Below are 11,475 nucleotides of genomic sequence, written 5' to 3' on the forward strand. Positions count from 1 at the left end.
GTGAGGGTTGGCTGGAGTGTAGTGCCAACGGGAAGGAAATATGTTAAAAGTTTTGATTTTGCTTCTGTTTTGAGCAACTCAGAGAATACAAGGGTTGAGGTCAAGGTGTCCACGTTTGGGGCACACTCCCCCTAGCTAAGGTGAGGATGTCGATGCTAGTTAGTTTTGTCATGGTTTTTCTGGTGAATCTCAGGTCAAGTTCGAGAGAAAGGTGAGGGAGACCCCAGGTGGGATAGCCAACAACAATTGGACAAGTTATTTTGTCATGTTTATGTCGCGAGTCTCAAAGACCGAGGGAAGGTCTAACAGTGGGATAACTCATAAATAGTGTAGTTTCCATATTCATTTTAAAGCAATCAATTTCCAACAAGTTAGTTAGCAATGAGTCTGAAGTTTGGGTCATCATCAAGAACGATGTCATACTAAGTAGGGAAGATTGTCATAATTGTGTCCCAAAAAACTCATTGAGGACAATAACTAGTTTAAGTGGGGAATAATGGTATGGTTTGTGACCCTCACATAGTGACAAGACAAAGCGATGACCCTCAAATGGCGCTCATCTAACCAAACGAGGGCCAAAATAGATGAGTACCATGATGTGGTCGAAGAGGACGGTGCATCATCTAACACACCATAGAGATATGCATTAAAGTTAGGCTGAGGCATAAATAAGATGGAGGCAACGATACTGACCTGAGTATCAAAGATAGGCATAATAAGAGTTGGGTAGATGATAAGGATCATGATGTTCCAAATATTCCAATTAGACCTATTACACGATCCAAGGTCAAAAAGATTCAACAAGCATTCATTCTTCATTTACAAAATTGGATAGGCTCGAATCAACCTTTATTTCATGTGTTACAAACTGATTGAATTGAGAAAGTACCATTTAGAACTTCAGAAGTGAATATTTGGACGATTGAAGTAACAAATGAGGTTGTTATCACTTATTCATAATTTGTTAAAAAAAAACTTTATTTATTATTTTAATTTTATAATTTATTGTAATGGACAAATGGGTTGGAAGTTAGTTGTCAAGGAAGTTCATTGTCAAGGTGGTTAACTTCTTTTTATGTTTGGAGATTTTAAGGGCATTTGAAGAGTTAAAAGTTTCATTTGTGGAGAAACTATAAATACCCACAAATAACTATGTAAAAGATAATTTTTTATTAATGAAATTGAGATCTCAACTTTCACTCTTAGAAATTTGAGATCATCTTATCGTTTCTAAGTTTCAAATAATTCTTGTGGTAGATTGCATCCGAGTCATTCAATCAAGTCTTGATCAAGTTTGATTGTAGGATAACTCAATTTAAAACCGGTTCCAAATCTTGCTTCTAGATCTTTGATCTGAAGAGATAATTTAATTCTCATCTTATTTGTTGGTTGATCCAAATTTTGTATATAAATGTGTTAATTTATTTGATTCAAGGGTTTCTTGCTTCAACAAGGATTATGATTGTTTTATCGGTAGGACTCTGGGCCTTAACCTCAAAAGTTAAGTTCATCTACATGAAATATGAATGCTCACCAAATTTGGTGTCAATCGAACATCGGACGAACGCTCCATGAGACTGTATGATCATTTGTCAAAATCACTTCTACTCTAGGAAGATTGAAAATGCATAAAAAAAAAAATGTACCTTAGGGGGAGGAAAGTATTAACTCGCCACCATTTTTAGGCCTTATGGTCTAAGCGAGCTACCCTGTAACACATACGTGTGTCATACTGACGGTGAAAGTTGCAAATAGGGCATGAATGTGTGTGTTGTAAAATGGAATTGATCAAGGAGGCTCGTAGAAGGTCAATGGTAAGTCTTTTAAATTTAGCATGGCTTGAACTGTTGAACAATTCTTGCTTGTAGAATGCAACAAGGATTGGGAAACCGGTTAACAACGTGGATGGATCATAGTTAGCCTTATAACATGTACTAAAATGTTATGTTTAAATCATTTTGTTATTGGATTATAAATGAGATGCTTACCAAGTATATACACACGTGCATGTTACTCTATCTTTCTTGAAGATGAAACCTGAGATATTTGAAGTTGATGATAGCTATGAAGTATATTAGACTTGTCTCGTAGATTTTCATTGTGTTTTAATGTGTTACGTAAAGACCTATGTCTACTTTTTATTAAATATATTTCTCCTACGATATTTTACTATTTTTATTTTCCTTTTTTTACTTAATTTTTAAGCACTAACCCTTCTCTTGTTTAGACATATGAGAGATCGTTATAGGCAATCACATGACATATTCTTCCGACACGGATAAGAGGGTAGTTTATGTGGTGAAGAGTGAACTTAAATTGACTATAGCTAATGACGTTTACTCATCAAACACATTTCAAATTTAGACTCGTAGTAGACACTTTAAAAACCTAGTTGCACCTTTTAAATTAAAATAATAATAATAATAAATATGATTATTTGATTCATTTAAGTTACATTTTCGCACCTACAAATTTGGAAAGATTAAAATGTTATTATAGCTTTGAAAAGTTTAGAACATACGGTTAAGAATGTGAAATAGAATTGGAATCCAAGGTGTGTATTCTCATTGATATTCACAATTTTTAATAGGATACAACTACTAATTAATATCTCCTCGAAAAATATAAACTAATTAAATAGTGAAAATAAAATAAAATATAATACAAAACAAATGATTAAAAAAAAATATTAAAGGAAAGAATATTAAGATATAATAGGTAAGATATATTTCATAACTAATATATTCTCCAAATATTATAACAATAAAATTTTAGAATTAAAATATTATTATAGCGATTTTGAAAAATATTTTGAAAAATATTTTGTATAATTTAGTAAAAAATGAGTAGTGATTTTATCATCGATGGAAGGCGGGTACGTAAGGAAAGAAATCTGAGGTGGAATCCACGTCAGCAAACGTGGACACTGGATTGGAAGTGTGGTTCCATTTCAGGGAGAGAATAAGGAGAGAGAGAGAGAGAACAGAATATGGAATGCGATGCTCTTCTAAGCGCGAAACCGATGGAATGGAATTGGAAAACTGGCGATTCTGAGTGAATTTAGTGCGCAACAGCCGCTAAACGCTACCCCTGTCCAGATTCATTCCTTCTTTAATTCCTTCCTTCTCTAATTCCTTCTTCTCTGGCTGCCTCATCACTCTTCTCTCTTCAGGGTATTATCTGCTTTTCTTTTTTGGGTATTATCTCCTTCTCTCACTCTCCCATCGTTAATCTATTTATTGTTTCTTTCTTATTTCTTCTTCATACCACCACTCTTTGCAAATGTACGTTTCTTTATATGCCTGTTCATCTGCTGGAACCTTTTTTTTGCATGTCATTTGTTAATTTGGATCTTCCGTTTCAGCGTGTTTTGTGAGTTGATTGGGATGATTTTGAATCTGTCTCCTTAATGGATTAAAATCAAGTTATTCAATTGTCGTAGCTCTTATGAATCCATTAACATCGTAACTCACAACAATGGTTGCTAATGGAACTTATGAGCAATGATATTCTTGCCCATCGGCTTTGATTCTAGGCACTCTTCATTCTGCATTTCGCTTTACTCTCTTAGCTATATGATTTTTCCATTTTTTAGCTTAAGAGAGAAATGCACAACATCCTTCTTGTTGTGAAATTTTTCTTAGTTTTACCTTTAGATTATACAAAAATAATAGAAGGCTAGGTCCTGGTTTTAAAAGGATGGTTTTCTGACGTTTTAAGTCCACATTAAAGTTGAGGAACAAATAAAATGGAGTTGGAGATGGAAAAAGTGCAACAATCAATGTTATTTTCAATATCTATTATGGCCCGTACGAAGCTACATGTAATGACCCAAGTTCACCACAAGCAGATATTGTCCTCCTTGGTTTTCCCTTTCACGCTTCCCCTCAAGGTTTTTAGAATGTCTCTCCTAGGGAAAGGTCTCAACACCCTTGTAAAAATGTTTTGTTCTCCTCCCGAACCAATGTGGGATCTCACAATCCACCCTCCTTTGGGGCCAACGTCCTCACTAACACTCGTTTCCTTCTCCAATCGATGTGGATCCCCCAATTCACCCCTTTCACAGCCCAGTGTCCTTGCTGGCACACCGTCTCATGTATGCTCCCCTTCGGGACTCAGCTTCCTTGTTGGCACATCACCCGGTCTTTAACTCTAATACCATTTGTAACGGCTCAAGCCCACCGTTAGCCGATATTGTCCTATTTGGTCTTTCCCTCAAGGTTTTTAAAACGGCTAGGGTGAGGTTTCCACACCCTTATAAATAATGTTTCATTCTCCTCCCCAGCCGATGTAGGATCTCACAACACATATCTCTTCATCACCAGCCAATGGTTTTATCTTCCTAATAGTAGAACTTATGAGTCAAACAAAACCTTCTTAAAATAACATAAGATAATAAAATTGACAAATGGGTCATTGGAGAACAGGCACTGGCATAGGTAGTATAATATCCTCAAATAGCACATAAATATACAAATGAGCGTGTGAGGTTTGCAGAGTACAAAGCATCGGCTTTCCAACGTCCATAAGAAAATTGGGTGGGGGCGGGCAGCAATCCACTTCAGGAAAATGAGATTAATCAAAACTAAGAGTCGTGTATAAGACCTAGTCCTGTTTATACACTAACTGCTTAGTGATTATTATTCATCATGTTTTCCAACCATTTCACCTGTCAAAGAAGTACAATAACAGAAAAGAAAGTATGCTTCGAGGACCAAGAAACAGACGTGCCTTGTGGGAGAAGAACTAAAGAAAAGTTCTGCTTTGTCATTTTCTGTGAGAAATATTTTTAAAAAATTCTTTATTATCTAAAAATATGCGTTTTTTGTTGTGAATGGCTGACTGATAAATCTAGCTTCTGTTCTGTTCCCCACCTGTATCCTCCCATCTAGAACTTACAACTTCTGATTCTTAAGGTAAAACATTCATTTCAACATCAATCAATATGGAACCTCTACTTTCATTTATAGGATTATAATATTAAGGATAGCTGTTTGTTTTCCTATATATCACAAGATAATGTGAATCACTAGAATGTGACAGTAAAAGATATTACAGTAATAAAAAATGAAAGTAGATCATGCACAAACAAATTGCAGCGTGCATTATGCATATATGAAAGTAGATCGTACGGATATGATCGAGAGAATAGATTTTACCAGTTTCTTCTTCAAAGAAGAATGAGATCTTTCTTTGAGTTGAATGAAGAGAATCTGAACCATGAACACTATTTTTCTGTGAAACCAAGCCACACATTGCCTTAATGCTATTAGGATGCAGAATAAGATTCATATAGAATTTCCATTCTAGCAAAACCTATGCTAAGTGAGGTTAAAGGAGAGTGAAAAAGAGAAACAATAGACTGACTTTACAGTCCATTGAATTGAGGTATAACCCAAGAAACCGAATTTGGGGGCTTCGTACATATAAGGATTAAGTATAATGTGATTGTGGACACATAATGCGGATATAATCAGTTAGTTTTCCGAATCTAATCGAGTTTATAAAATGTTTTAGATGGTAAGATGTTATTGGACAAGGACATTACAGTCAGATAACTGGGCGATCCTTTCTCACTCTGCACCCCTTACTGGCAAAGGCAGCTATAAGATTAAGAAGAGATGGGGTTTTCTGTTTTCTATTTCATTTTTGTGAAAAATGATGCCCCTTTTTGTTGAATCTACACCCCTTGCTATGGTCAGTGCCATTTTAAATGTCCTATAAGTTTGCTTTTGGTTACTACATAACATATCTGGAGCGGGTGCAAACAAGCCTCACTGTTTCATGCATTAGGTACTTGAATCTGAACTTGTAGGGAGAGTGCTGGGTAGCAGTGTCGAGCCAGATGCATTTTTTGGTGTCATGGTCGGTCTACTAGTTTTAAATATATGAAGTTGTTTCTATTAGATAATGCAATCAAAATTTCCTAGCCAACTTCTACGCACAATTTCTTTTCTCATGGTATTTTTATCTACTAAAGTTCATAATTATCATTTGCAGTCACGTTGTAGTAACTGAAGATTTCTTCTGCTTTTTTTTCTTAACTACTTGTCATGTTACATGCGATAATATTCAGTCTTAAATTTTGACCATTATTGTAATTTTCTCATCAATTTTTTTTATTTTTCTCATAACCCAGTCTTTTTGTTCAATTGTCATATGCTATAAAATTTACTTCTAAATTGTAGGCTGTAGCAATGAAGTGAAGGAATGAAAATGATCTTAAGTTGACAATGACTTAATAGTAGCAATCCCGATTTGATGATAGTACGGAGTTCTAGATGAAGTATATTCTGCATAACTTATAACGTTGTAAAATGATCAATTGTAGAAATAGAAGATCATCACTCAAATGTCTGCTGTGGGAAATGGAAATAATATTTTCTGGCACAACTGTCCTGTCGGAAAGCCTGAAAGGGAGAAACTTCTCGACCAAAAAGGTTGTGTTGTCTGGATCACAGGCCTTAGTGGATCAGGTCTGTTCTCATTTCTGTATTACACATTAGTCATATAAGAATAAAATGTTGCATTTTTTTGTCCTGAACCTTGCTCATAGTATTGTCCTTTTTTATGGACTGACGTTTTGAAAGACATCATAAGCCATTTTCTGTTGTTGCAGGGTGCTTTATTAGATTCCAGAGGAGATTAAGTGATGAATTGATTTAGTAGTGGCTTCACTATTTGTTACATTTGCCATTGGCTTGTATTTCTTAGCAGCACCATAGATAGATATATATATATATATATATATACATACGAGGATGACAAACCAACTGATAAACGAAAGTACAAGAGAGGGTCACTAGAAAGTAGGATCGCTCAAGACAAAGGAGCCTAAAAAAAGGCAAAATGAAAATATACAGAATGTGGCTCCAGTTAACAATTTAAAATAACATAATTACACACACACAAAAAAAAAAAGCAGAGGAAACCCAAAGTCACACTCCAAAGCTCTTTCGAAGATTTATCAATATCTTTGAAACTTCTATTTTTCTTGAGACGCCTCCTGTCATAGAAGCCATTCTTTTGGTCTAAAAGGAGGATGGTCAACACCTCCTACAGCATACCTTGACATCATTATTAGGAGTCAAACTAACACCAATTGTCTCAAGAAATCTAATGCAAAATTTTCTGACATAATGACATCTCCATGCAATATTATCTAGATCCTTAGATCCTTGATTATTCAAAACGCACAGCTAAGGCCTGAAACCAAAGACGAGGATCTCTGGACGTAGTCCAAGGTGGTAACCTTCCCAAAGAAACCAACTAAGAGAAAAATCTGATTCGATTAAGGATTTTATTTTAGCCTCCTAGAGGTTTGCAGCCAAAAAGGAAGATTAAGGGATAGAGTATCCTGCTGGGTATATACATACAATCCAGAAGCTCAAAAGGATCAAGGATGAAAATCAAGGGGAGCAATCCTGCTGGATATATACATACATATGCAACATACATATGCATTGAACCTAACTTTCACTGGTTGACAATTTTATAGAAAAACATATGATATCCTATATGTATTGAACGAGTTGACATGCACTGCTAGCTCATTCACTTGAATTGAAAATCAATAGTCTAGAGTGTTTCCAAATTTGAAATCATAAAATCTGAACAGAAACATAGCATCCATTTCCAAAGTTTGAATTGGAAGAGGAGATGAAAATCATCACCATCACCGGTGATCGAAAGTAAAAGAAGGGTGCTATAATTGTACATACGCACAAAAGAAATCACGTCCATGTATTGCATTTCTTGAGTAGTCTAGAGCTAGAATTTTCTGCATTATATCAGTAATGCACAGAGTTCCTTAAGAATTTCCAAATATCTATAATAATTTAAAATGGCATATATATCAGGTTGTTAGAAATGGGACTACAGAGCATTCAATTTCTTTTTCCCTCTTAATATTCTAGATATCCCTGTTACTGACTCTTAAGGAACCAAATTGTCTATCTGTTAACATGAACTGGACTGTTATTTTGGTTCAATTTTTCACTTGCTTGGTGGCCTACTGATAAAAGACGAGATAAAAATATGTTTTTTTTGCAAAGCGACAAACCAGCACACTTATAATCTTTAGTAAACTGTCTCCTACATTCTGTTTGAAATTTCTTAATTTGTTTTGTGGTTTACGGTGCTTGCTTCTAATCTTTGTGCCTTTCAGGTTCAAATCTTAGAGGGTAGCTCATTAATTTTCAATCTCTTTCTTATTTTTGTATAAATAATTTTGTTACTTGTAAAAAAGATGACATGTGAATGCAGATTCAAGGTAGACTATATCATTTTAATAGTGTTATAAAACGCTTCCAATAAAAGGGTTGTGGGAGAAGCAATAAGGAAGGGTGGATGAAATAATAGATGTGTCTACATTTGGCAAATTTCTCACTTGAGGAAAAAATAAACATTCTTATTAATGCTGTTCCTTCAAACATTTTTCTTCTACATATTTCTATTTTATCTTTCAGGGAAAAGCACTGTAGCTTGCTCATTGAGTAGAGAGCTTCATGCGAGAGGGAAGATTTCTTATGTGCTAGATGGAGACAACCTTCGACATGGACTAAACAATAATCTTAGTTTTAGTGCTGAAGATCGTGCTGAAAATATTCGCAGAGTTGGTAAGTATGTTTCCTTTTGAAGTAGTATTCGAATTTGACTACAACATTCATCAGGATCTTTATTTCATGTTAGATGAACCTAAAAACAACATCCACCATATAACTTGTCTAATTTTATATCATGTGATAAATTTTGAGCATCACAGTGCATATGTTCTGTTGTAATTTGTCTCACTGAGTTGGTAGTTACTATTCCTTTGAAAGATTATTGTTTTATGAGAATATTTGTTGGAAGAGGAGGAGGTTAGTGTGAAGGAAACAAGGAAACTGTTAGAATGACTTGAATCTAGTACTTGAGACTAATAATGGTTTTGTAATTGGTTATAATTGGGTATCAAGGAGTCCGTTTATTATAGCTCATGGCATAATAAAACCTTGGAGAGCATCTCTAGACATCCCGAGTCTTCGTGCTCGAGAGTTTTGCTAAACCTGCCTTCAATTTTCATATAACACGCGGTTTTCTTGTTATTTACTACTAAAACGTGTTTATGCGTATTTCAGATATCTAATATCCTCTCCTTGTTTGGGTGTCCAACACAGGGGAAGTAGCAAAACTTTTTGCTGATGCTGGTTTAATATGCATTGCTAGTTTGATATCTCCATATAGAAGAGATAGGGATTTCTGCCGTGAATTATTGCGTGAGGCAAACTTTATTGAGGCAAGATTTTAGTAATGACTGAATCAGATATGTAAATATTGTTTGTCACTGAACATGGAATTCCCCTTTGTTCAGGTGTTCATGAACATGCCTCTAGAATTATGTGAGGCAAGAGATGCAAAGGGCCTTTACAAACTCGCCCGAGAGGGAAAGATCAAAGGTATACTTGAAGAATCCATTTCTTGTCTTGCTCCCTAAACCTCTTGCAGATAGAAAAGAAAACGAACCATCACATTGCACTGTATTGCAGGTTTTACTGGGATCGACGACCCGTACGAACCGCCTCTGAACTGCGAGGTAACAATATCATAAACTATACATACTTATCAAATCCTTGTTCAACATTTTCATTTCTGTAGTAATATCAAGCCCAAGACAGCTTTATAAACCTTGTACCTGATGCTCTTCCAGATCGAATTAAGGCAAAACGATGGAGTTTGCCCGACCCCGTGCGCCATGGCAAAGCAGATAGTGGCTTACTTGGAGGAAAAAGGATTTCTTGAAGCTTAGTTGCAACCGTTGCCTCGACCACCTGTTGGGTACATCGAATGGTTCGATGTCTGATGGGGAATATGTTTAAAGAATAGACTGATAGGCAATAAGTACATAATATAAGGGGAGGTTCCTTGAACAAGGAATAGAAGATGTAATTTTAGAAAAAAATGTAAATCTGATATCTCTGGAAAGAAGTATTATAATAGAGAGATAGATGATGTTGGTTTTATGAAATTGCTCACTTATTCAATCAGTTATTATTGGGAATGCTTCTGACTTGTCTTAGGTTGGACCAAACTGAAAATTTAGTGTCATAATTCATTATTTATTTGGAAATTTGTTTGTAACTAGTGAACAGTGAATAGTGAAAACTGGGAATGGGAGACGAGCTCTGCAGATACAATGTTACTATGTATTGGGCTACTACTGTGAGTGGCAGGCCTCTGCAGATACAATGTTACTATGTATTGGGCTACTACTGTGAGTGGCAGGCCTCTGCAGATACAATGTTACTATGTATTGGGCTACTACTGTGAGTGGCAGGCCTCTGCAGATACAATGTTACTATGTATTGGGCTACTACTGTGAGTGGCAGGCCTCTGCAGATACAATGTTACTATGTATTGGGCTACTACTGTGAGTGGCAGGCCTCTGCAGATACAATGTTACTATGTATTGGGCTACTACTGTGAGTGGCAGGCCTCTGCAGATACAATGTTACTATGTATTGGGCTACTACTGTGAGTGGCAGGCCTCTGCAGATACAATGTTACTATGTATTGGGCTACTACTGTGAGTGGCAGGCCTCTGCAGATACAATGTTACTATGTATTGGGCTACTACTGTGAGTGGCAGGCCTCTGCGTAGTGCAGCGGAAAAAATATGTCTGGGCCATGAAGTTGGCTTCGGCTCTCTCAATGCAATCTCTCTCTGTCTCTTTTTTTTTTCTTTTCTTTTTTTTTTAAATTTAATTGGGTTGGGTCAAATTGATCCAGTTCTTCGTATATTCAACCTTAAAAAACCTGATCTAACTCACCTCTTATAATTCGGGTTAATTGGTTGGAGTTCTATGCATAAGATGATGACGAACAAGGTAATTCTGGAATCAAAATTATTTAAAAAAAATCCAGAGATGCATCCTAATTTAGAAAAACTTAATTTAAAATTTTGTTTTTATATTTCTTGCTTAAAAGAAAATGATCGGATAATATAAATGTCTATTGTGATAAGTATGTCTTTGATGGACCCTCAAGGAAGAAGTCTCATGATTATCGGAAGGGAAGGAAATTTGAGTTTTTCAAACTTAGGTTAAATTCGAAGGAATGGGAGATAACTCCAGATTCCTTCTCTAGAGTCTCTCAAATTTTTTAGTTTCGTGGCATTGAAAGGAATAGATTTCATGAAGAAGTTGAGGGCTAAGGAGCTCTCCATTAGGTTGCCTAATAACCTCTAGGGTTTAAAGAACTGGTCACACCAACCCACCTCTTGGTTTTTCATCAAATTAGACTGGTTTCAGAAGCTAGACTCAAAGATTGATCTATCAAAGAAAAATTAGAGTAATTAGGATATTGAAAGTTCGAGAACGAAGGTCCCAAACGTCAAAGTCAAGTAAGTAGTCATCTTGGACCATTCTTAAGAAATACTTGTAGAAATCACTTAGAATTCAATATGAATCCAAAGATAAGTATGATTTAAAGGAATAT

The 11,475-nt window shown here is 35.6% G+C and overlaps 1 protein-coding gene across 2 annotated transcripts; it reads left to right on the top strand.

Moving 5' to 3' along the window:
- Positions 1–2,970: 2,970 nt before the first annotated feature.
- LOC111791526 (adenylyl-sulfate kinase 3-like) lies at positions 2,971–10,108 on the top strand. 2 transcript variants are annotated; one of them, XM_023672909.1, is made up of 7 exons: positions 2,971–3,197; positions 6,332–6,476; positions 8,469–8,618; positions 9,159–9,277; positions 9,353–9,437; positions 9,528–9,574; positions 9,689–10,108. In XM_023672909.1, the coding sequence occupies exons 2-7, from the start codon at positions 6,353–6,355 to the stop codon at positions 9,785–9,787; spliced, it is 624 nt and encodes a 207-aa protein (XP_023528677.1). In that variant the 5' UTR covers positions 2,971–3,197; positions 6,332–6,352; the 3' UTR covers positions 9,788–10,108. The 2 variants fall into 2 exon arrangements, with proteins under 2 accessions (XP_023528677.1, XP_023528678.1); XM_023672910.1 differs by having other exon boundaries at positions 2,971–3,173.
- Positions 10,109–11,475: the final 1,367 nt, after the last annotated feature.

This window comes from Cucurbita pepo, chromosome LG03 (assembly GCF_002806865.2).
Source record: "Cucurbita pepo subsp. pepo cultivar mu-cu-16 chromosome LG03, ASM280686v2, whole genome shotgun sequence".
NCBI lineage: Eukaryota > Viridiplantae > Streptophyta > Magnoliopsida > Cucurbitales > Cucurbitaceae > Cucurbita > Cucurbita pepo.